Below are 26,646 nucleotides of genomic sequence, written 5' to 3' on the forward strand. Positions count from 1 at the left end.
ACTATTAACTCATATTCCCCCGCAAGGCTATGAAGTAGGCCTTATTCCTTTGGCCCCATTTTACAGAAAAGAAGAGAAAGGAGTGAGGTCACCTACATCAAATGATGAAGGTGAGGTGTGAGCCCTGGCAGGCTGGCAGCCCGTGCTGGGTGTTCATCATAACATCCTATTCCATTCACATAAACCGTCTAACCGCATGTATCTCCTGATGTAACTCTGGCCTCTGCGACACATGCAGGCACATTGTGAAGTGGCAGTGTGATTGTGCTAAGTCGCTTCAGTCGTGTCTCACTCTGTGCAACCCTATGGAAGCCTGCCAGGTTCCTCTGTCCATGGGATTCTCCAGGCAAAATACTGGAGTGAGTTGCCATTTCCTTCTCCAGGGGATTTTCCCAACCCCGGGGTCAAACGTGTGTCTCTTCTGTCTCTTGCATTGGCAAGCGGGTTCGTTACCACTAGTGCCCCCGGGCAGAGCCATGGGCAACGTAGATACATTACAGAAGATGGATTAGGGCTTGGATGGGAAGCCCAGGTATGGCTTGTAAATGAGGGCAAAGGAGACAACCCGGCTGGAGACAGGCCGGCTCATCTTGCCCCCTCCTCTGGCTGTTGTTCTCAGGCCCTCCCCCAACAAATCATTAATGGCTCTTGAAAGTTTCTCACAGAACCATTACTTCCCACCACGTCGGACAAAATCATGGCCCTAGTGGGATTTCCCTGGTGCTCCAGTGGTTAACACTCTGCCTTCCAATGCAGAAGACAAGAGTTTGATCCCTAATCAGAGAACTAAGATCCCACATGCCGTGTGGCACAACCGAGAAAAAACAAAAATAAAAAAGACAGCTCTGGCTCCATCACTGTTTGCTTGAGGAAATTTATGACTGACCAGTACAAACAGCACATGCATCATCTTCTACAAGGTCAACAGTGCTGAGAAAAACAATGGTGTACTCACTTTGAGCCGTGATGCATGCACACTGGTACATGCATGACATGTATATTCCAAAGGCCCACAAAGGCAGATGAGCCCCCAAGAAGCAATCTGATCCAATGACTAGACCATGGTTCCTAAGACAACCTGTCAAGAGCAACTGTTAAGAGTGGGCAGTGATTGCTATATTTAAAATGGATACCAAAAGGGAACTACTGCATGGAACAGGGAACTCTGCTCAATGTTACATGGCAGCCTGGATGGGAAGGATGTTTGCTGGAGAATGGATACATGTATATGTATAGCTGGGCCCCTTCATGTTCACCTGGAACTATCACATTGTTAATCAGCTAAACCCCAACACAAAGTAAAAAGCTTTTTTTTTTTAAAAAAAAAAAAAAAGAATGGACAGTGATAACTCATTTTCCTTCACAACTGGTAAAACCTAGACTGGTACCGACTACAAATTTGCCATCAGTAGACTTGGCCCAGAACCTGGAAGCTGAGTGGATGATCTGGTGCAGGGTCAGGGTGGGGTCGCTAGGAGGAGAAAACCTGATGCCTGGACTTCTCATAGACAAAGGTCGAGGAGCATCCTGAACTCAAGTCTTAGCAAAGCAAGTCAGTAACGATTTTAGGATCTTACTTGTAGTTTTTCTCCCAGAATTTCACTGGCCTGACATACGATGTGATAAAAATGACACTCCCAAGAAATGGGCTCAGTGGAGTAGAAACGATGGATGTGGCAAACGTCTGAAAGAAAAGCATGGCAGAATCTGAGAATTTTGAGTTAAGGCTCAAAAAGTGTGTTCATTGTTATTTTTCTAAATAATATTTGAGATTTTAACAAGTTTATATGAAAGCCATTTTTCCCACCAAGGAAAGAAAGACGGGCATCCCTGTGATGGCTGTAGGTACATTTTTGGAAATGTAAAACTTTCAGTAGTATCCTGCTAGGTCTCATGTATCACCACTGCGAAAACCAAAGGATTCTTATAAAATTCCCAGCAGTCTCAGCACAATTCATGGCAAAGATTTAATATCTAAGATTTGAAAAGAACAGTGCTTTTTCCTGAGATGACATTAACTGAACCAGACATACTGTGGCACATTTACTAAAGTACTAAGCAGCTCTATAAATAATTAAAATTAAATTATACTTTGAAAGTAAATAAATACCATTGTCTGGGAAGACAGCATCTCTGTTCCTCAAAGAATCTTTTCCCACTATTCAAAAATCTGTGTCTTTTATCACACACTGAACACCAATAGATCAATTCAATTAAAAAAAGAAAAAAACCCAGCTTATATCTGGTTTACAAGTTAAAAACGTGTACACATAAAGTCACAGCGTGCTGCCAGCTAAGTCATCTCCCTAGTACTCTGTATGGGTTTCCTACTTGCTGGCATGCCTCAGCTTTACATACTCTGATCAGAAATGTAATTGTTCAAAATTAAAATAAGTATGGCTCTAACTTTTGGCTTAAGCTCAACTAATTGACCTCTGGAAATCCGGGGGAGGTGTAGAGGGCTGGTCCCTCCCCAGTTTCCCACCATCACTGGGGAACTTCCTCCAGCTGTCAATCACACTCGCATCACTGTGGTTCGGGGCTGATGGTGGGGCCTGAGGGGAAGAGTCAGAGGAGCGGAGGCGGCAGAGGTCAGTGGGGAGCCAGACTGCCCAGGTTTTACGTGTGCACGTGATTCCTCATCCTTCAGGGTGAGGGCCTGCTTGATTCTACTGCAGCTCTGATCTGATTTATAAGGATGGGGCTTCTCTGATGGTCCAGTGGTTAAGACTCTGCACTTTTAATACAGGGGACACAGGTTCGATCCCTGGTCAGGAAACTAAGGTCCACATACTACAGGGCAGGGCCAAAAAAAAAATCTGGTCTCCTCTAAGGCTGATTTTCCCACCTGGAAAATGTGCCTTTTTCTCATTGTTGCACAAATGGAGGTCTTATTTCTTTAGCCCATCTTTAAAAAGTTCCAGTGGATAGTAAGAAATGCCTCCATGCTGGTCACAGATAGGAGGGCTCTGTGTTTCATTACCTACCGGAACACAGAAGGGCTTTCCCATGTTATCAATGGCAGGGCTTTCGTGATATGGGCCTTCAGAGACCCATTTACGTATAAATACAGAGGTGTGAGTGAACCTTGTCTGTCTATGGGCACTTCCTGAGCATTTTCATAGATGCAAAAGTTTTTCTTCATTTGTAACTATGTCTTTTTCTTTTTTTCCCCCAACTTGCTGTTTATTTCCAAACATCTTGAGGCGTGAAATGGCACACCTGCCATTAATAATCGTGTTGAACTGTTTGGGTAACAAAAGATCTCGCTTGTGCTACAATTTCAGTCCAGTTCCCTTTATTCTGACCTAGGTCCAAATGCAGAATCAGTTTTTTGTTAATTTGAAAACTGGAAAGATCTAAATATCTCTACTACACGGGACTTCCCTGGTGTTCCAGTGTTTAAGAATCTGCCTTGCAATGCAGCGGACGTGGGTTCAACCCCTGGTTGGGGAACTAAGATCCCACATGCCACCAGGCACCTAATCCCATGTGTTGCAACTAGTGAGACCACTCACTGAAACAAAGACACAGAACAGCCAAAATATAGATTAAAAAAAATTTTTTTAACAAAGTATCAACAATCAAAAATTTAAAAAAATACCTCTGCCACAAAACATACCAATCCACTACACTTCCATCATCAGAAGTAAAAGGAACTACACAGGAGATGTCACTGAGAAAAGGTGCTGAAAAAGCAGAGTGGGGTCACAGGGGAGATTCCTGACAAGTGGGGTGTTGTGGGGAGGGGGTGGGGGAAGGAGAGAAGAGAGGGACATCCACTCTGGCAGGTTCAGGGGGCCCTGTGGGGTTAGAAGAACCAGGACAAAGTAAGCGGAAGCCAGGCCAGGCCGCAGGCTGGGTGGGCTCGCACTGCCATTCTTTTCGCTTCTAAACATGTCCCCAAAGAGGATGCTATCCGTTTTTTAAACACCAGAAACAGTTATCCAGACATTAAGAAATGAGGAAAATATTGCTAGCTTATGAAGTCCAAATTTGGTAGGAAAGAAAATGAAGTGTAGTAGGTCAGAAGTAGGGCAGCAGTGAACAGAAGGCCTCATAGGTTATTTTATTTAGGGACCATCAGTAAATATATATACATTTATAAATATATATATGTATTTTAATATATATCAGTAAATATATATATATATATACATATATATATATATATATAAATACAGAGGACCGTGACTATAACAACCAAGGCAGTGCTGAGAAACATGCAGCCTTCTTTGTTGAGAGCTAAGAGGCGGGCCTAAGGGGTAGATGGTTGTTGCTGTTCAGTTGCTAAGGATGGAGACTCCTTAAAAAGGTTCAGGCATTTAAAATGAAAATGTTCAACATTAATACTTAAAAACGTAATTGGAAGCTCAAAATGACATGCCAAACAGAAAGCAGTCTTTCCAATACACACATTTAATAGAGCAAATCTGGCTAACTCTAATTATTTGAAGATAATGGTCTTGCATGGTCTCTACACATATTAAAAAGGTGAGCATTCTCATCCTTCCCTGGAGGTTACAAGCTCATAAGCTAACAGAGGTGACTGAGGGACAAAACATGCTAGGACTGGAAAAAGCAATTTACTAAACAGTGACCTGCTGGCCTGAAAGTTAATTCAGTTTCAAAATGGAGCAAATTAGTCCCTTCTCAATGCCAGGATGGAACCCACAGCTTCCTAATAGAGTGATAGAATCATTAACATTTCAAAATTAGTCAAGATCCAGGGCTGGCATTTAGGAACCTGATAGCTTCATCCTGATGGCATATATATCTGGTTTCTTAAATGATCTCATTATATTCTGACTGGTATGATGTTGGGCTCCAAACAGCAAATAGTTACCTTTACAATGGGCTTCCCAGGTGGCTCAGTGGTAAAGAATCCGCCTGCCAAGCAGGAGATCAGGGTTCGATCTCTGAGTTGGGAAGATCCCCTGGAGAAGGAAATGACAAGCCGCTCCAGTATTCTTGTCTGGGAAATCCCACAGATAGAGGAGCCTGGAGGGCTACAGACCATGGGTCATAAAAGAGTTGTGCATGATTTAGTGACTAAACCACCACCATCACCACCTTTACAACAGATCCAGGATGGGAAGGTGTATTGGGTGATGAGGAAGGTGCTGAAGCTCCTGTAGGTCATCACACCAGCTGTGGTCAGGCTCCACGACCACTGAAGTGTCTGTACCTGAGCAGAGGCAGGTGGGTGTCACTGATGGGAACAGTTTTCGGAACAAAGCATGAGGACTGATTGTGTCTGAAAATCAAATCCATCATCATGAACACTGTTGTTGTTTAGTCACTGAGCCATGTCCGGCTCTTTGCGACCCCATGGACTGTAGCCCAGCAGGCCCCTCTGTCCATGGGATTTTCCAGGCAAGAATACTAGAGTGGGTTGCCATTTCCTTCTCCAGGGGATCTTCTCCAGCTGGGGATCAAACCCGTGTTTCCTACACTGGCAGGTGGATTCTTTACCTTTGAGCCACCAGGGAAGCCCATCACAAACATACTTAGATGTAGTGCCCACCGTGCCCCATCTGAGATAGATGCATTTGTATTCAGAGGAATTATCAAGTGCCAGGTACCACATGCCTGTGTGTGACCCCTCAACACACATAAAGGTCAGGTCATTGAAACTTATGGCTCCCAGAACAGGTGTAATTCAGCTACAGAACTGCAAGGAGTAATTAGTATTACTAAATTCATTGAACAAGGCAGAAGAAGCCACAAGAAATGCTACAGATCTCTGTGAGACCAAATTTAGGATAAAATTGGAAAACACTACTTCAAGTTTTAAATTCTTAGTCCAACTCCTCTGCTGCAAATTTATATCCATCTCACCTTTTTCATTTAATAAACAGGCTTTAAATTCTAGACAGGATACCCAAGACATGCACCAGAAATAAATAAAAATCCCCTCACTCTTTTATCTCACTGTCTTTGTTTTAAAGGACTCTGTTTAGAAAAACTAAAATGACTGCCACTGTAGAAAATGAATGTTATTATAAAGGGGTGGTATACAAGCTCACACTTTTGCGATCATTTTTCCTGAGCTTGTTCTGCCAAATAAGCATGAAACACTTTACAAATATCAATGCAGGTCTAAGAATAGGAATATGGAGAATGTGCGTTTTGAGGACAGCTTTGGGTATGATTAATTTTTTTAAAAAACAAATGAGTCAGAAGGACAGCATTTAAAAATATATATAGAACATATTATCACTTTACAAATGTGTGTATTAGATACTCAGTAGTCTGACTTTTGGGGGCCCCATGGACTGTAGCCCACCAGGCTCCTCTGTCCATGGGATTCTCCAGGCAAGAATACTGAAGTGGGTAGCCATTCCCTTCTCCAGGGCATCTTCCTGACCCAGGGATCAAATCCAGGTCTTCCTCACTGCAGGCAGATTCTTTACCATCTGAGCTACCAGAGGATAACAAATATCCCAAATAAATTTCTACCACTGTACTCAAAGTTGAGATCCCAGGGGTTCCTTAAGAATTGTCTTGAGAAGCCTCATGTAACCTCCAGGGAAGAAAGCTCCATGTGGCCATTAAAACAAGCTCACAGCACCCACAGTAGATGCCAGCCAAGACTGCGCTTCACACACATCAGTGGATGAGAATCCCAGGGAGGCTTGTGAAGATGGAGATTTCAGGATTCCCCCTTTAATGTGGTTTTCAAGGTATGTGCTGACCTCAGGAATCTGCTTATTTAATAAGCTCCTCTAAGGATTCTGATACAGGAAGTTCCTGGACCACAACTCAGGAAACACAAACTAAAATGTATAAATTTAGTGGGAAGAAAAGTCTTTGAGGGAGGGCAAATTTTAGGCCTGAGTTAAGAATATTTTATTTACTCTCTCTGTCTTCAAGAATATTCTTGATTTTTCTCTCTCCCTCTCTCCAAATACATACACATACACACATACACACACACACACAATTTAGCTGTGTCAAAATGATCTTTAGTAGGAGCATGTCAAATTGTTTTGAAGTAAATTAAAACTAATCATCATTATGGAAACACTTAAAAATAGACGAGGAAACCAAATGAAACTATGAATGATAAAACTAGGATCCTTGGCTAATGACAATTGTAAAACAAAACCACAAATATTTTTTTTGGTCTTCAAAGATATTTGAGTAATTCTGTTTTTGCCCAATTCTGGGTCGTTGGACATTCTTCAAGTATATGATAACCAAACTGTGTTTTAATATAATGTTATATAATCAAAAATAATATATCAATAATAATATTTATAACATTTAATAATATCGAATTAATTTGCACTATTTTGCACAAGTAATCCAAATCATTTAAGTGGTGATTTAAAAGACATGATATCTTAATGCAGATGTGGTCGTGGAAAATGGAAAAATCAGAAGAAATTAAGCCACTCCTGAATATGCATTAAGAAACAGGAAGACTTCCAAATTAAGAAATATCTCTTAAGGCTAAGTGCCTAAAAGGAAGCCACAGTGCCTCCCCAGGTCCCCATTAAAATGTAATCTTAAAGACTTTAAAACCTTTTTATTGCCAAGGTTCAATGAAAAGCTCACATCCGTGAAATGTGAATCTGAGCCAGGGGGTGAAAACAGAAGCAGAAAGGATACGAGGGATTGCAAAGAGCTGAGCGAACACGTGAAAGGAGGAACCCCAAGCCATCTGCCAAGGAGCCACATAGGTCAGGACGAACTGCAGCTTGTGAAGCAGGTCCCCGAGCTGAAAGCGAAAGACAGAGAAGCGTCAGTGACGACAACCACAGTGGCAGCCGTGTCAGTTGGTGAGAGAGCCTGTGTTAAAGGTACAAAGCCACAGTGCGACGATCATTACTGCTCCTACTGCTGCCTTCTGGGAAACGGAATACTTTGAGAAATGAAACTATTTCCTCACGTATCAGTAAACAAAGGATGTCACAGTCATCAGCGTCCACCGGTGAGCTCTGAGGAAACTCAAGAAAGGAAAGAATGCCTGTCATCTAGCAGCCAGTAGACTGTAGCCACTCCCTATGGTGAGTCCTGAGGAACATCAGGATGTGAAAACATAGAATACTGGCCCCAGATAGCTGAGGTGCTGCTGCTGCTAAGTCGCTTCAGTCATGTCCGACTCTGTGCGACCCCATAGATGGCAGCCCACCAGGCTCCCCCGTCCCTGGGATTCTCCAGGCAAGAACACTGGAGTGGGTTGCCATTTCCTTCTCCAATGCATGAAAGTGAAAAGTGAAAGTGAAGTCACTCAGTCGTGTCCGACTCTTAGCAACCCCATGGACTGCAGCCCATCAGGCTCCTCCATCCATGGGATTTTCCAGGCAGGAGTACTGGAGTCGGGTGCCATTGCCTTCACAGCAAAGGAATGATTTCAATAAGCCCAGACTCATGCATCTTCCCATACACAGAAAAGCACTAAATTCCTTAACCTGACCTACCTGGTTTCTTTAATTAACAACCATCTTTTGATGTTCCTACTACCTGCCCTTTGTTGCAAAACTCCTATATATCCTAGCTCCTTGCCTCGCCCCCTTAGAGTAGTTTCACAGAGCTATCTGAAATGCTGTCTCCTGGGCTACAGTTCTCATTTTGCCCCAAATAAAACTTAACTTGCAACTCTCAAGTTGTGTACATTTTTCTCAGCACTTCCTTTGTCTCATATGCAAGACAGCTGTTCAAGGGGACTTTCAAACAGCAACAAGATGATCAGAGGAAACCTTGTGTGGTTAATTTCACCAAGTTAATGATATGGTATATCTCTGTGTTTCTTAAAGGAATACTCAGAGCTTGGTCTTTCCTCCTCCATACTTGGGTCTTTCAGGGAAAGATTTATACAAAACCCCATCATGATGGACACTGCTCAAGTTTTTTGTGTATGGAATTCAGCCTACCTCTTCAGTCACTCTTCCCGGAGAAAACTGCTCCACAGGATTGAATTGCAAGTTACAAAGTGCTTTAGAGAGCCAAGACGGGCTATGGGAGCTGCTGCATTAATTTGCTAGACAAGCCAGCACAGGAGAAAGCTGAGTTCTGGGGAGAAGCAGGGGTTGGGGAGAAGAGACCTTATGTGGCCTAAGGATGAACACGAGGGGAAAAGTGCCCAGTGGTTTGGGCTGGAGATCCAGAATATAAATGTGCTGGAAAGGATGAAGAGGGCCGGATTCATGGACTGCAGACCCCTGCTTTGTAGACAGCAGTGACTGATGGACCCCAGATGTGAAATTCTATGGCTGTCACTTCTAGAGGCAGTCAGTAAGTAGCAACATGCTTCCTAAACTCCACATACACTCTTCACCCATAATGGAGACCTCATTTTTTTAAAAACTGAACTATAGTTGATTTACAATGTTGTGTTAGTTTCAGGTATACAGCAAGTTGATTTTGGTTATACATATGCCTATTTATTCTTTTTTTCAGATTCTTTTCCCTTACAGGTTTGGGAAATGGAATATTTCCTGCTGTATCAGTAAGGAAAGGATGTCACAGTCACCAGTGATTGCAGCCCTCCCATGCAAACTAATGGCCCTGAGGAGAGTCAGGGAGGAAAGAGTACCTGTCATCTAGCAGCCATCACACTGCAGCTAGTCTCCACAGTGAGCCCTGAGGAAATGCAGGATGTGAAAAGCGGATACTGGAGCCAGACAGCTGAGGTGCGTATCAAAGGAATGATTTCAGGGAACCCGACTCTTGCATCTTCCCATACACAGAAAAGCACCAAATTCCTTAACTTGAGATATCTGGTTTTCTTTAATTAACAATAATCTTTTGATGTTCCCAACTACCTGCCCTTTGTTGCAAAACTTCTGTATAACCTGGCTCTTCCCCTTGCCTCCTCAGAGCCGTTCTCTCAGGGTTTCTTGACATGCCGCCTCCCAGGACTGAAGTCCTAAAAATTCCCGCCAAATAAAACATAACTCAAGTTTTAGGTTGTGAATAATTTTTTGTCAACATATTATTACCAAATACTAATTACAGAATACCTGTGCTATATAGTAGGTTCTTGTTGGTTATCTGTTTTATGTATAGCAGTACATATATGTTAATCCCAAGCTCCTAATTTACCCCTCCCCACCCTTTCCCCCTTGGTCACCATAAGTCTGTTTTCTATGCCTGTGGGTCTATTTCTGTTTTGTAAATAAGTTCATTTGTACCATTTTTTTTAGTTTCTTCATATAAGCAATATCATATGTCTTTCTCTGTTTGACATAATCTCTAGGTTCATCCGTACTGTTGCAAATGGCATCATGTTATTCTTTTTATGGCTAATATTCCATAATAATGGAGAATTCAAATGGCAGGATGTGTTGGTTTCTAGACTGGTTAGCATATGAGATAGTAAGATACATTCACCAGACTCATGATGTCAAAAGAGAAGGAAAAATAGAACTCTTAACGAGCCTCAGTAAATGTGACATAGAACATCAGAAGATCACAATGAAAAGAAAGCAAAGGCTGGAAAATGGGCCACTGAGGAAAGAAAGGTTCAAGGAACCAAGATAACTTAGCCCGTCAGTGAAAGGTCACATCTGTGATTTTGGAACCAAAAGATGAGGTTAACCTGAATTGTTTCATGAAAATGTCATGAGGAAAAGTGAGGTTAATTAGAATCCTCTTCAAATCTTCCTCTCGCTTGTCTTATCTTCCCACATTCTCATCAATATCCTGGGTTTGGAGACTAATTTTAGAGTTAAACTTCCTTGGACCGGCTACAGAAGATGAACCAAGGACAGATGTTCTCTCAAAGGCACAGCAAATCAGGAGCTCTTGAGACGTGACCTCATCTGGTTGTGCAAGAGCCCCATGGTCTAAATGTGTCCCCTGGGGACCCTGGTCACACACCTAGCAGTGAAGAGTCAGAGGCAGAGAGAAGGCAGAGGATAGAGCAAGGGAGAGAAGGGAAAGAAGCAGAGACAATGGGGAGGACAGAGGTGGAATAAAGAGAAAGGAAAAGTGGAAGAGAAAGATGATGCAATTGGACCAGAAGAACTGTGAAGGAATATGAATTCTGGGTAAGAAAAACAAACATTTTTTCCCAGTAACTTTCACGTTCTTCCCTCTGGCTCACTGACATCCACCCGAGAGCTGACTTCAACTGGCTTTCGTTCTTTCAGAAAGTCCACTTTAGTTTTAATCAAGCTGTTGGTTTAAGCTTCTTGAACCCTGGATCTGGATGGGTCTCCAAGGCTCTGGGGGCCTTTGAGATGCCCAAAATTGAGAGAACAGCAGCTTACTCTCTCACGTCAGCTTGAGGTTGTATCTTTAAGGTTCACAAAAAGTGAGTCCTGTCCCAAACCATGGTTCAAATGTCCCAGTGGCAGTATTTACAATAGCCAAGACATGGAAGCAACTTAAGTGTCCATCAACAGATGAACAGATAAAGATGTGGTACATATATATAACTGAATATTAATCAGCCATAAAAATAATGAAATAATACCATTTGCAGGAATACAGATAGACCTAGAGATGAGCACACTAAGAAAGCCAAAGACAAATATCATATAATATCACTTATACACAGAATCTAAAAAAAATGTATACAAATGACCTTACTTACAAAACAGATTCACAGACTTAGAAAACAAACTTCTGGTTACCAAAAGGGAAACATGGTGTTGGGGGGATAAATTGAGAGTTTGGGATTGTCATATACACACTGCTGCTGCTGCTAAGTCGCTTCAGTCATGTCCGACTCTGTGCGACCCCATAGACAGCAGCCCACCAGGCTCCCCCATCCCTGGGATTCTCCAGGCAAGAACACTGGAGTGGGTTGCCATTTCCTTCTCCAATGCATGAAAGTGAAAAGGGAAAGTGAAGTCGCTCAGTCATGTCCAAGTCTTCGCGACCCCATGGACTGCAGCCCACCAAGGCTCCTCCGTCCATGGGATTTTCCAGGCAAGAGTATTGGAGTGGGGTGCCATTGCCTTCTCCCATATACACACTACTGTATTTAAAATAAATAACCAACCAGGATCTACTGTGCAGCACAGGGAACTCTGCTCAATATTCTGTAATAACCTAAATGGGAAATGAATATGAAAAAGAATGAATATATGTATACATACAACTGAATCAATTTGCTGTACACCAGAAACTAACACAACATTGTTGATCAACTATACTCCAAAATAAAATAAAATTTTTTTAATTAGTCCTCTCCCCACCTGACTTCCCACCAGTTAAAGATGATGTGGACAGACAGGTCAAACACAGACTCAAACTCTTGACTCACTTCTCTTAAAAGATATGATTTCCTTTGAAGGTCATTATCATATTCATGCATCCCCACCATTAATTCAACCAGAGGAAGAGTACGCTAATTACAAAACAGGAGACATTCAAACAAATGACTCTAGAGTACATCAAAAGCAAAAATCCTGAGAAGTGGGGACGGACTCTCTTGTATTAACTTGCTTCTTTATGCCCTCCCAACTCTATCAAGCAAAATGCCTCTGGATTTGAAACATTCTCGTCACAACACTGTTAAGAATTTTTAGTCTGGTTATTAAGATTTAGTCCTGTGACTCATGCCTAGGTGAAAACTGCAAGCATGAGCACGATTACCTTATGTGATGTATGAACCCCCAAATGCCATGAAAATGAATCATGGGTTTTAAAAAGTTATTCCTGTTGGGTTTTCAGTGTATGACTATATCCTGGGAGGCTTTTAAGCCACCTCCTGGAAAAGCTGATAAGTAGGTCAGGCATTGCAACTACAATCAGACAGGCAGCCCCAGGGAAAGCCTCATCTGCAAGTTTAAAGCGTTAACAAGTTAAACTTTGCTGCATTATGATTAAATGAATCTATCACAATTATTTTTTGCATAGCACAGCAACCTGTATTTATACATAAGCAAAACCAGTAATCAGGCACATGCACTCTCATGCTCTAATTGCAGCCAAGACCCCAGGTATCTTTGTTCTTTTCCTATGTCTCTGCTTTGTTTTTTTACTCTTTTTTCACAACCACTCTGAAGAATAAAATACAAGCTTTGTAAAAGATTTTCAGTATGCCGCTCATCAAACAGACTCTGCTATTCTTAATCACTGAAGCCAGATCTCCAGAATGACAGTTCTTTATATTCCAGTGATTGATTCCTCCACGACTCAGTAAATTTTTTTATTATTAAACTTTTTATTTTGCATTGGAGTATAGCCAGTTCACAATGTCGTGATAGTTCCAGGTGGACTGCAAAGGGACTCAGTCATACATACACATGTATCCATTCTCCCTCAAACTTCCCTCCCATTCAGCCTGCTTCATAACATTGACCAGAGTTCCCTGAGCCATATAGTAAAAATTCAGTAATTTAATAACCTAATAACCCTCCCACCAGAAAAAGGACATGCTGACACTTTGTCAGATGTCAACACAACACAGTACTTAAGAGTATGGGCCTGAGGGCACACTGCCTGGGTTTCAATCCCAGCTGACACCTATCATGGGGCTGATACTGGGACCTCCCACATGGTCATTTGAGGATGAAATGACTTCATCTTTGTTAAGGACTTGGGATGCTGCCTGGCAACAGTATGTGCAACTTAGGACAAGTGGATATCTTATTTGAGGATATATTTTCTCTTGATCAGGAAATTCTAGGGCTCCCCTCTAAACAACCAAAACTTACCAAGTCCAGGTCCTCTTACTTTTCAGAGGAAGAAATCAGACTCAGGGAAGCTAAGTGGGCCGCTTAGGGAAGACCGTGAGTTCAACGGACCCTGTGAATCCAGATGTTGAAATTCCTAGTTCTCCACCTGGTGATGGATTTCTACCTCCCAAACTTACCACATCTTCTTGAGGACACGAGCCATCCTGGAAGGACAACAGCAGGAAGCAGCAGAGGAAAGGCGTCTTCTACCTGTGCCTTTCTGCTGATAGCAGTGGGCAGGGTCGTAAGTGTGAATGGGACAGACGGGGCCACGGCCACTACTGGGGACCCTACTCCACACGCACCAGGCTCTCATCTGTCCTGGAACACCCTTTTCAGTACAAATGCCAAACGAACAATAGATGAGTCCACCCAACAAGTCCAGTGACAATCAGATGGTTTCAACAAGGCAGGCTGTTGGGTTTCCTGTGCTTTTTAAAGGCACAGCTCCAAGAAAGTTGATATGACCTACATATTTTTTTCCCCCTAAAAGTGTACAGAGGTGTGCTCCAGGTTAAAAGACTCAACCTCATATTTTCCCTTTATACTTCTTTCTTCTCTTCTAAGGTTAAGTCAGATTTTAAAAAAAAAAGAAAGAGAGAAAAGAAAAATTTATGGGTATCCAAAAAGCAATGTCAAAGCACACAAGCAAGTAAATGAATGAACACTAATCATTAATGAGAAGCATGTATGAAGAAGCACCTTCTGTACCATATAAGACCATTATCTATAAAATAAAAACTCATTTAAGATAACAGTCAATGGAAAGAATAACACTAACACCGCCACATGCAGCACAGCACTGCACTTAAGTACTTTAAAAATTTTTTTGTTTTATATTGGAGTAGAGTTGATTTACTGCCTTCCCAAGTAGCTCAGTGGTAAAGAATCAGTCTGCAATGCAAGAGATGCAACACAGGAGATGTGGGTCTGGTACCTGGGTTGGAAAGATCCCCTGGAGGAAGAAATGGCAATCACACCTGATTATTGCCTGAAAAATTCCATGGACAGAGGAACCTGATGGACTACAATCATGGGGTCACAAAGAGTTGGACACAACTGAGCGATTAAGCGCACACACAGGGTTGATTTCTAGTGCTGTGTTAGCTTCAGGTGTATAGCAAAGTGATTCAGCGACACACACACATATATCTATTTCAAATGAGAAAACTCAAATCCCCCACTTAGGTAGTTACAGAGTATTGAGTAGAGTTCCCTGTGCTATTCAGTAGGTCCTCGTGGGTTATCTATTTTATATACAGCAAGTGTGAGTTTGGGGCTGATATGTACACATTGAGGTACTTTAAATAGAAGTCCCATTTCCATTAGCTATGAACTTGCATCTCCTTAGACAGTATGAGGCCTCTGTTTTTATGAAGCTTATCTCATTCCTAATGCTCTGCTGCCAAGCTCTTAAATCTCAGGCCTATTAAAGCATAATAAACGTCCCAAATTACCCAAGTATGACTATACGAGAAAACAAAATCATTTGGGTCTTTTCCACTAAAAACACTCAGAAACGACAAAAAGAAGTCACAGTGGAATAATTCTGGCTGTTTCCCAAAGAAAGACACCATAAATACTCTCACTTCAAATAATCCTTTTTGGAAACATCTTTTCAATTTGGCATAGACATGCTGTTGTATCTCTGCTCTAGGCAGAAAATGCAATCTGCATAAATTCACAAACTATCTTAAGAGAAGTGTCACCCAATAAATATGACCCTAACCCATTTCTTTGCTAATACATTCTTAAATAAGGCATAGGTCACTTTTCCTCTGGGGACTTTCTCCCCCTTTCCCAATGAAATAACTCACCATTTACTGAATGTTCTTATACTAGGAGCTGCCCATATGATAAGCCCATTTGATTAAATTCAATCACTACCTGTTATCCCTATTGCTCCAGCCTTACTAGTCTCCCATCCCAGGTTAGTTCTTTTTTTTTTTTTTTTTTTTTAATTTTGTTGTCAAATTCATCAAGTTTCTTTTTTACTCAGAAAAATATGCAACTTATGATTTTCAGTGTTTGAACTTGAAGAAGCAGGCAAGGCTGAAAGGAATCCCAGAGACTGGCTATTGAATTAAAGGTGAATTGAGTTCACAATGAGAGAATGCTGAGGGAGCAGAGATGAGAGGGCTTGGAAAGGATGTTGACACATGGGAAGACATTTGGAAGTTCAAGGTGGGACACAGTGATGAATTCAGGTGGGAGCCCAGCTGAGGGATTGAAAACCAGGAACAAAAGAATTGGGAAAAGCAATCAGACATGTTGATGCACAGGTAGGGATATGGGGAGTAGAGAAATGTTCAAGAAGGAATGGAAAAAGTAGTGGCTTTTCAAATGTGAGATACCACTTTAGGTAAGGGGGAGAGCCACTTTTATAGAATAAATGATTGATAACATCAAGTATGATAAATGCAAATATGATACATTTGAGGGTATTAGCATTAAAACATAAATAGTCTCAAATACGGCTGACAATTTTAATGAGTTAAAATTTTGTAAGTTAAGTAAACTTTTCAGTCAGTGGTTATAAATGGTTACACAACTGAATTTCAGAAAGTGAGAAATGGATTCTACCACAATACAGAATTTGTGTTGGAAGTCTATTATATAATACTCTGTTTAGCAAAGTATTGATGGGCTTCAGGGAGCATGGTAATACAGAAAGGTTTCCATCCACTGTAAAAATATACATATATATATATATATACATATACACATATATAAATACATAAATAATCTAAAAACTCATAAGAAAAATTGTTGAATTCCAAAGAAGAAAACCTCCAACAGTCAGAAACAAAGAGGGGATTTTAAATGTGAATGTTATATCTGAACTAACACCAGGGTGACTCCAAGAAGACAAGGGCATGAATATGGGCTACAGGAGCTGAGTACTTGAATTTTACTGACTTGAAGGGCAGCCATACCCACCAAGTGTAAATTAGAAAGCCCCACCTACCAGGACTGGGAGAAAATAAAAAGTTTTTTTTCTGCCTGGTATAGAGTAGATGGCTCAGACGGTAAAGCGTCTGTCTATAACGTGGGAGACCCGGGTTCGATCCCTGGGTTGGGAATATCCCCTGGAGAAGGAAATGGCAATCCACTCCAGTACTATTGCCTGGAAAATCCCAAGGACAGAGGAGCCTGATAGGGTACAGTCCATGGGGTTGCAGAGAGTCGGACATGACTGAGCGACTTCACTCACTTATAGAGTAGATGAAAATCAATCACCCACAACACGCCAAAGCCTTAGCCATCATAACGTAGGGGAGAGGTGCTGAAGTATAAACTATTATAGAAGAGCAGGAACGCAACACTGAGAGACTAACATTAAAAGTAGTGGAGGATGACAAAACGTTCTCTCATAAATTGTCTTCAGGGACACTTCCACAACCAGAATATGTAAGTCTCCCACAGACAGAAACAGCAAACTCCCAATGAAGATCTGTCTACACTGAAAATTACAAACTACAACAGGAAACAGCAAAGGAGAAAAAGCCAGCAGATGCAACACACAGGACAACTGGTATCCCAAGAATCTGAAGTAATAACAACAGGTGCTAAGTCGATTCAGTCATGTCCGACTGTGTGACCCCATAGACGGCAGCGCACCAGGCTCCCCCATCCCTGGGATTCTCCAGGCAAGAACACTGGAGTGGGTTGCCATGTCCTTCTCCAATGCATGAAAATGAAAAGTGAAAGTGAAGTCACTCAGTCGTGTCCGACTCGTAGCGACCCTATGGACTACAGCCTACCAGGCTCCTCCATCCATGGGATTTTCCAGGCAAGAGTACTGGAGTGGGGTGCCATGGCCTTCTCCCAATAGCAATATAAAAGAATGTAAATAAATGAGTAAAGAGTTGACATAAAAAAGAAGCAATAATAAAAGAGTAACCTAAGACGCAAAATGAACAAATGGAATTGAAAAAGGAAGAAGTACCGATTCTAGAAGTGGTAAATGAAGTCATTAAAATAAAATGCCCAGGAGATGGCTTAAAAGCAGATCAGGGACAACAAAACAGCAAAGTAGAGAATAGAAGCTCTGAGTAAATTACCTGGAACTCAGCATAGACATGAAAGGAAAAAAATCCAGAGCTAAGAAACATGGCAGACTAAGAAGATACAATGTGCATCTAATTTTGGAGTTCCAGAAGGAAAGTATAGAGAGAAAAAGAAGAGAAGACATCTGAAGGGCAAATGTCTAAGAATTTTCCAGAATTTAGAAAAACATGAGTTCTTCATTGAAGAATTACATCAAGTCCCATACAGGATAAATAAAAAGAACTCCTATTTTACTGCCTATAGTAGCAAAATAACTACTAGCAATATCAAAGCCAACAAGAAAAATGTCTTATAGATTACTTGCAAATAAATTATGAATAGACGGAAGATTTCTCATTAGCAAAAATACATGCCAAAAGACAATAGTATTTCTAAAGTGATAAAAAATATCGATCAGGTTAGTTTTGCACAGAACTCCAGTATCACTTAAGTGTAAGATAGGGAAAAAAAAGACCTTTTCAGACAAAGGATGAATTTATTACTCATAGAACTTCAAAGAAAGTACAATTAACAGTGTACTTCAGTAAAAAGGAAACTTACTGCTGAAGGAAGAAAGGACATACTAGAATAACGGAGAGGAAAAAAACTGCTGAAGTGTTAAAATATCAATGTGAGGATTAATTGTAAAAATAATCATAAGGACAGTGACATTTGAAGGTAAACCAAATACTAGATATAAATATTTAAGATGTGGGAGGGCAATTGGAGTTGAAGGTTAAGTCTTTGGGCTGAGAGAAGAAAAGACATTTTTAATTTCATAGGCTAATCTTAATGATTTAACAGTATCCACTACACCTCTAAAGTTTTCAAACTTTAATGTGAATCAGAATTTCCTGGAGGGCTTGTAAATCAAGGATTCTGATTCCCACTTGCAGAGGTTCTGATTCAGTAGGTTTAGGATGCAGACCAGAATACCTTTCCAGGTGATTCTGATGTTGCTTTTCCGAGGATCACACCTTGAGATTCATTGCACTAAAGGACTAAAAGAATAATATTCAATTTCCAAGCACTACAGGGAAAGAAGGGACCAAATAAAATTTATTCAATTCAATATAAGGCAAAAAAAAGAGGAACGTAGGAGGTCAAAGGAAAAGCATCATAAAAAGAAAGAAAAAAAATCATGATAGAAAAATGTAAAAGCAAAAAAGTAAATGTAAATGGATACAATTTGTCTATGAAAATGTAAAGATTCTCAGTCTGTATTAACAAGGAAAATTGTGCTAGATGCTTTCATTAGAAATAGTAGAATTACTTAGAAAGTTTAAGATAAGAGGTCACATAAATTATTCAGTTATCAATAAGACTTTCTTATTGAAAAAAAAGAGAATGAAAAATATATATACCAAATCCTAATCAAAAGAAAACTTGCTTACCTATATTAATATTAGACAAACTAGACTTTTACTCAATAAAGAATAAAAATCAGTATTTAATGATGTAAAGAAAGAGTCACCAGAAGATACAATTAACTGAAAAGTATGTACTTATCCATGTAATCTCAAGACATCTAAAGTAAAAATGGACAGAATTATAGGAGAAGATTAAGAAATCTACATCACAGGGAGAGATTTTAAGACAGGCATCTGAGAAAATAATTGCTTAATTAGACAAACAAAATGAAGATATAAAATATTTGACCAATAGAATTAACAAGCTTTATCTGAGATGTGTGTATTAGAATCTTGCAGTCAACCCAAAGAGAAAGAATATAATTTTCAAGCATATGTACATTTATAAGAATCAATGCATGACTAAACTCCAAAAGAAGGTTTAACCAAAGCTAAGAATTTTTTTTTTTTTCTTGGTGCCCGGAATGTGGGGTTGTGATTGTTAAAACTCCACTTTCCGGAGGCGCGGCGCGGTGCTCCCGCTCGCGCTGCGGCTCGCGCTGTCCCGGGCTTGGCCGCGCGGGATGCCGCCCGGGCGGAGCGCTGACGTCACCACCGCGCTCTGCACCAGTTCTCCCCCACAAAGCTAAGAATTGATATCATGCAGATTGCTTTGTAATTAAATTAAAAGTCAATAATAATGAGACAACAAAACAATAATAGCAACAACAGCCACAAACTCTGGATATACTAACAACAATAAAAACAGCATTGATAGTGATAACCAAAATCAGATAATACTTGAAAATGAATGACAATGAAAAGCACTGGTAGCAATTATAACTTGTGGAATTCAGCTAAAGCTATTTGTAGAGGAAAAGATGTAGCCTTAAAACGTGCACCTTAGTAAAACTTCACAGTTTATATTGGAAGTCTATTTTGTAATACAAAAAAATTAGCAAGAATATTATCAGAAAGGAAAATACAGATGTTCTAATCTATTAATATAAATGCAGAAATCCTCAATAAAATATTTACCAAATGAATCTATAAATGTATAAAAATATATCATGATCAAATGTGGTTTATCACATAATGGTTAAATATTAGAAAAAATGTCATTGATTCACAAAAATGAAGTAAACAGACCATATAATATTTAATTGATTCAGAAAAGATGCTGAAAAATAAATTCAACAAATTTATTAAACTCCCTCACAGCCTAGTAATTTAAGAAGTTCTTCTTAAACTGATAAAGGGTATCAGTGCTATACTGTAGTAAGTGAAAGTGAAGTCGCTCAGTCGTGTCCGACTCTTTGTGACTCCATGGACTGTAGCCTATCAGGCTCCTCCGTCCATGGGATTTTCCAGGCAAGCGTGCTGGAATGGGTTGCCATTTCCTTCTCCAGGGGATCTTCCCGACCCAGGAATCAAACCCGGGTCGCATTGCAGGCAGACGCTTTCCCATCTGAGCCACCAAAAGTAAAATATAAAATTTCAGGACTATTCAGGAAAGAGGTATCAAGCAGGATGAATCTGATTAACCTACAACAGAAAAGTGAAAACAGAATCATCAAGGGAGACTAAAATATAAGGGAAGACAAAGGAACCTGGGGTAATAGATGATCGTCTGTGAAGTGCAATTTGGAAAACTAACTAAGAAGGGGAAGAGATGTGATGCAGGGACGAGTGTACCCAGCAGGGGTAGGCTACTTAGGCAAAGGATTGTGCAGCTAATAAAGGGAAATGCAGTGGGCCCTGATTCTTTGATTAGCCAGTATTATGCAGCCTGACAAATTCAGAACCCAAGGAGAACATGACAGAAAACATTAGTTAGGTTCATATTTCATAACTACTAATTAGGGCATCCATAAATGCAAATGAAGTCACCATGGCACGTTTAAATTTTTCAATCTACCAAGAGGTAAGAATGCACAAAATTAAAAGGTCTTCTCGAGATCCCTGAGCCGTAGGAATTACATTGAATCCTGCATCTCTGTGCGTGTTTGTGATGGTCAGTGGGGGTGCGGGTTCTGGTGTGTGGGGAGGTAGGTCACTGGGGAAGGAGGTCACTGGGGCAGGAGACAAGGGTGGCCTTCAAAACAGCAGAAACAGGAGATGATGAAAGTAACTGAGGACAGAGGGTTACTTTTGTTCTTTAAGCATCAAATTGAACTTGGAGTGGAATGGTAGAAACGATACATTTAATGTACACATTCTGCCTTTCTTTTCAATTCCTTAAGTCCTTTAAATTCCTAATGTTAGCCTTTATCCAATTACTGTATGTAGGATAGTCTCCTGTCTTTGATTTTATTTATAATTCTCTTCCTTGTATGGGAGAGGCAGCTTTCTAGATTCTGTTTTGGGGGGCTTCCTCCCTGGGCTTTCAAGGTGGTGCTAGTGGTAAAGAACTTGCCTGCCAGTGCAGGAGACCTAAGAGACATGGGTTCAATCCCTGAGTCAGAAAGATCCCCTGGAGAAGGAAATGGCTACCTACTCCAGTATTCTTGCCTGGAGAGTTCCATGGACGGAGGAGCCTGGTGGGTCCATGGGGTCACAAAGAGTCGGACATGACTGAAGCGACTCAGCACCCTCCCTCCTGAAGATTCATTATAACTCTAAGGGTGACAAACGTAGTTTTTACAAAGAGGGTATAAAAGCCAAGTTCATAAGACTCCTATCAGGATTCAAGCTGCTGCTTTTACAGCAGCAAAAGAGCTCATGAGTTGGTGATAGTCAAGTGTGTGCTCATGGGACACTAGGAAGCCCCTGAGGGGTACAGAAACCGCAGGCTCTCTCTCCATGCACTCCCCTGGGTGCTCACAGAAAAGATCAGAGAAAAGCCTAAGGAAGTGTCTGGTGTGGGACAGACATGAAAGAAGGAACCAGCAGACACCTGGAGGGTACGAAACTCTGCTAGACCCCTTTTCCAGACTTCTCTTACGGGACACACATTTTAGCCTGCTGGGCTCCTTTGTCCATGGGATTCTCCAGGCAAGAATACTGGAGTGGCATTTTCTTCTCCAGGAGATCTTCCTGACCAGGGGATCAAACTCAGGTCTCCTGCATTGCACACAGATTCTTTACCATCTGAGGCACCAGGGAAGCCCCGATCTGCAGAGGAAAGGTCAGCAAATACTGTTGTCCCCAGAGCATTGATAAAAAAAACTCACTGCAGCTGGGAGAGGGGGACAAAACCCCACTCCTGAGGAAGGGGCAGGAGCACCTGCTGGACCAACTGCAGCTGGAGGAGGGGCAGGAAGACTGAGAAGGGCACAGCTCCAAGACCAAGGGATAGGGGCAGGCCTAAGACTGAGGTTTAATTAGAAAGCAGAGAACGTCCTCCACCCTGTCCCTCCGCCATCAAGTTAACAAGTTTCAAGTGAAGAGTAAAAGCAGATGCTGATGGAAGAGGGAAAGAAAAGGAACAGTTCCATGTGAAAAGACACACTGAGGAGCAGCATGGAAGCAGAGCTGAGCGCTGAGCAAATGCTGCTTTGGAAACCAAACCCCAATCTAAATGCAAGGTATCCCTTCAGGAGTTTTCTGTGGTACCTTGAGGGTAACCATAGCAACAACAAACCCCCAACCCAGTCCATCTCCTAATTGTATTAACTCAAACTCTCCATCAAAAATCTAGCAGAAGGAAAGGCATGTCCAGTTCCAGGCATAAAAGCTATTTGCTTTATTCTCTATGGCCCTCCACCAGAAGTCTAGCTTTCAACAAAAAATTATGAGGCATATCAAAAGGCAAGAAAAAAGAGACTCCTAAAACATAAAGCCACAATCAGAGCAAGAGTCAGATATGAACCATATGTTGGAACTATCTGACTGTGAAAACTAGAATAACTTTGATTAATATGTTATGGGCTCTAATGGAAAAGGTACACAATATGACAGATGAGATGAAAAGCTTCAGCAAAGAGATGGAAAGTTTAAAAGAGATACTCAAATGCAAATAATAGAAATGGAAAACACACAAGAGAGACACTGAATGTTTTCAGCAGGCTCGTCAGACCAACATAGTCAATGAAAGAATCAATGAACTCAAAGAAGGTCAATAAAAATGTCCTAAACCAAAATACAAAGATAATACTGAATGAATTCAAAAAGAAAATATGGGGCTTACCTGGTGGCTCAGGGGTTAGGAATCTACCTTGCAAAGCAGGAGACATGGGTTTGATCCATTGTCCAGGAAGATCTCACAGCTGCCAAGCAGCTGAGCCCTTATGCCACAAGTAATAAGCCTGTGCTCTGGAGTTCTCAAGCTGAAACTACAGAGTCTATGCTCTGCAACAAGATAAACCACTGGAATGAGAAGCTCCCGCACCACAAGGAGAGAAAGCTCACATGCAACAATGAAGACCCAGCATAGCTGAAAATAAATAAGCAAATTAAAATTTTAAAAACACATGGAAAAACACTACTTAGTATCCAAGAAATATATAACAATATCAAACTAACATAGGTGTTCTTTGAAATTCAGAAAGAGAGAACAGGACAAAGAAGTGTTTGAAGACATAATGGAAAAAAAATTTCCAAAGTAATGACAGACACCAAGTCACAGATTCAAGAAAATCAGATAATATCAAGGGGGATAAATACCCAAACAAACAATAGAATAAATAAACAAATAATAATAAATCCTATACAATACTAGGCCTATAATAATCAAATTGCTATAAAACAAAAAGAAAAACTTGAAGGCAGCCCCCCCAAAAAATCACATTACACAGAGAAGAATAAAAGTAAAAATAGATTTTCTGTAAGCCAGAAGACAATGGAGTGGTATTTTTTAAATGCAAAAACAGGGGTGGGGCAGAAACTGTCATTACAGAATTCTATACCCAATTCTTTCCTTTTGTCTTTCAAAAAGGAAAGAGAAATACTTTCTAGGCAAACAAAACTGACAGAATTCATTGCAAATAGACCTTCAGTACAGAAACTGTTCAGGAAATTCAGGCAGAAGAAATACAAGTTGGAAATTTGGATTTACACAAAGAAATCATGAATCAGAAATAAAATAAGTGACAATAACTATTTTTTCTTATTTTTAATTGCTCTAAAAGAGAAATTTTGCTCTAAAGCAAAAATAGTTAACAATGTACTATGTGTTTTTAGCATATGTTAAATAAAATATACGACAATGATACAAAGGATACCAGGAGGAAACTGTTCAAATTTCTTACACTACACAAGCAATGTGTGTATGCTCCGTCGCTCAGTCATGTCTGACTCTTTGTGACCCCATGGACTGTAGCCCACCAGGTTCCTCTGTCCATGGAACTCTCTAGGCAAGAATATTGGAGCGGGTTGCCATTTCCTTCTCCAGGAAATCTTTCCCACCCAGGGATCAAATCTGCATCTCTTGGGTCTCCTGCATTGGCAGGTAGATTCTTTACCACTAGCACCATCTGGCACAAGCAAAAATATAATATTATTTGAAGGTAGATCCTGGTGAATTTAAGTTTTCTATTATTAATATAATGTGTGTTTTATGTGTTAGTCACTCAGTCAGGGCTGACTCTCTATAACCCCATGGACTGTAGCCTGCCAGGCTGCTTTGTCCATGGAATCCTCCAAGCAAGAACTGGAGTGGGTTGCCATTCCCTTCTCAGGGGACCTTCCTGACCCAGGGATCGAACCTGGGTCTCCTGTATTGCAGGCAGATTCTTTACCTTCTGAGCCATCATGGAAGCCCCATTAATGTAATAGTGGTGACTTAAAAAAAGAGACACAAATAATATGCCAATAGAAGAAATAAAATGGATTTTAAAAACATTTCAAAGTTTTTCCTACTACTCTTCCTTTCACTACTTTAATTGCTCCCTTTGGAGACCCCCCATAATATCTGGCTTATAACTTCCTATCACATGGAAAGTATCACAGCATCCTGGTGATAAGACTAAGCTTTGGAGTTAGACCTAGGTTCTCATTCAGGCTCTGCCTCTTACTAGGTGTGTGATCTTGGACAAGGTTTACTCCTCTGAGCCTCAGTTCTCTCATGCGCAAAGTAAACACGGCAGGGACTTCCCTGGTGGCCCAGTGGTTAAGAATCCATCTTGTAATGCAGCAGATGCAGATTCAGTCCCTGGTCAGGAAGCCAAGACCCTGCATGCCTCAGAGCAGCTAAGCCCATGCACCACAACTACCGAGCCTGTGTCCAACGAGAAAGTCCACGGGCCACAATGAAAGGAAAGAGCCTTCAGGACACAACGAAGAACTTGCAGGCTGCACCTAAGACCCAGTGCAGCCAAATAAATAAATAATTTAAAATAATAAATAAATTAATATGCTTTGAAAATAAGTACATATGGTTTTGGTACCTATCTCAGAAAATGATTGTGAAGAGCTGATGAAATAATCCACATTAGGTTTTCAGTTCAGGACCAAACATATAATAAATGTTCAATAAATAAAGGTTATTTTATTTATTTCCTTTATGACATTGCTTCAAAAGTACTTTTTATGTTTTTATTTCCCACGTTTTCCATTGGAGGGTATGCTCACCATCAGTGATACTGTATGGGTTATACTTGTACAATTATCTTCCAACAGGTAAGTAACTAGTGAATGTAAGAACAGAAAGTGTTTTTCAGAAGCAATGAGCAAAAGAAAGCCTCAGGTGGGTATCGGGTCAATAGAATTTTTCTTGTTGCTTCTTGACTCTCATGTACATGCCAGATCTTTGCAATTGCCACTAATTTTCCTGATAAAAGTGATGTTTCCCCTCTTCTTCTCCATAAATATTTTACGATAGTAACCACCTCACTGTCATTGACTGCCTTTCTGCAACTATGGCAGAAGCAACATGGTTTGGTCGACTCAAAGTACTTTCAAAAGTGGTAGCAAAAGGAAAGAAGTAATGAGAAAGTGTGTGACCTCGAAGATCTTGTCTTAAATATGAATCCATGGTAAAGGACACTATTTGGAATCTTTAGGTTTATGCGTGTGCAAATTCTGCAGAACCAGAGACCTACACCCAATAATGAAGAACAAGTGCCAATTGTTAGCTTTTTGTAAGGAGGGTGTTGCCCTGACTTAGAACCAATTGAGCTCTGTCTTCAGGAAGCACTTTAAGAAGGGCTTCCTCATTGTTGAGTACGAAGGTTTTCAACATTCTTTCAGTGAAGAGAACCTAGATTTGTCACCTCTGCTAAATTCCCTGAAGCCTCTCATGCAGCTTCTGTGTGCCTCAAACACACAGCACATGCCTATTCTCTAAAGATTCATCAGCTACAGCCCTTTGATTCTACAGAGAAAGCTGTAGAATTTTTTTTTTAAACGAGAGCCCATAAATTCTTCTTTGACATATTAGCAGGGACACACGTGACTATGTTGATGTTTGAACAACATGACTAACTCCATGTATTTATTACAGTATACTCTGGCATGAGAAAAAAGGAAAAATGAGGGGAAAAGATACAACTCTTGCACACCAGCCTTGAAGTCCTAAATGGGAAGGAAAAACAGACCCTTACTTTGAAGGCTGAGGTGTAGACAATCTGCTAGCTTTCACTCCAGCCCTCTATCCCTTTCCAGGAGATGAATTACAGGAACTTGTATGGTTTGAGTTAAGGGAAACCCATTCCCCTGGTATGGGGGTA

At 40.8% G+C, this 26,646-nt stretch overlaps 1 protein-coding gene and 1 non-coding gene across 3 annotated transcripts in view; one reads left to right on the top strand and one right to left on the bottom strand.

Annotated features, from left to right (window-relative positions):
- The window catches only part of PCNX2 (pecanex 2), a 311,141-nt gene that overhangs the window by 100,234 nt on the left and 184,261 nt on the right, over positions 1–26,646 (bottom strand). For both annotated transcript variants that reach the window (XM_061404843.1, XM_061404842.1), the window contains 2 exons: positions 7,618–7,726; positions 1,578–1,707 (listed from right to left, as the gene is read on the bottom strand). In XM_061404843.1, the coding sequence (XP_061260827.1) occupies positions 1,578–1,707; positions 7,618–7,726 (239 nt within the window). The remainder of the gene's footprint in view (positions 1–1,577; positions 1,708–7,617; positions 7,727–26,646) is intronic.
- Positions 2,706–2,779, top strand: TRNAK-UUU (transfer RNA lysine (anticodon UUU)). Its single transcript has one exon. It is a non-coding gene; the product is annotated as a tRNA-Lys (tRNA).

Source organism: Bos javanicus, chromosome 28 (assembly GCF_032452875.1).
Source record: "Bos javanicus breed banteng chromosome 28, ARS-OSU_banteng_1.0, whole genome shotgun sequence".
In the NCBI taxonomy this organism is placed as follows: Eukaryota; Metazoa; Chordata; class Mammalia; order Artiodactyla; family Bovidae; genus Bos; species Bos javanicus.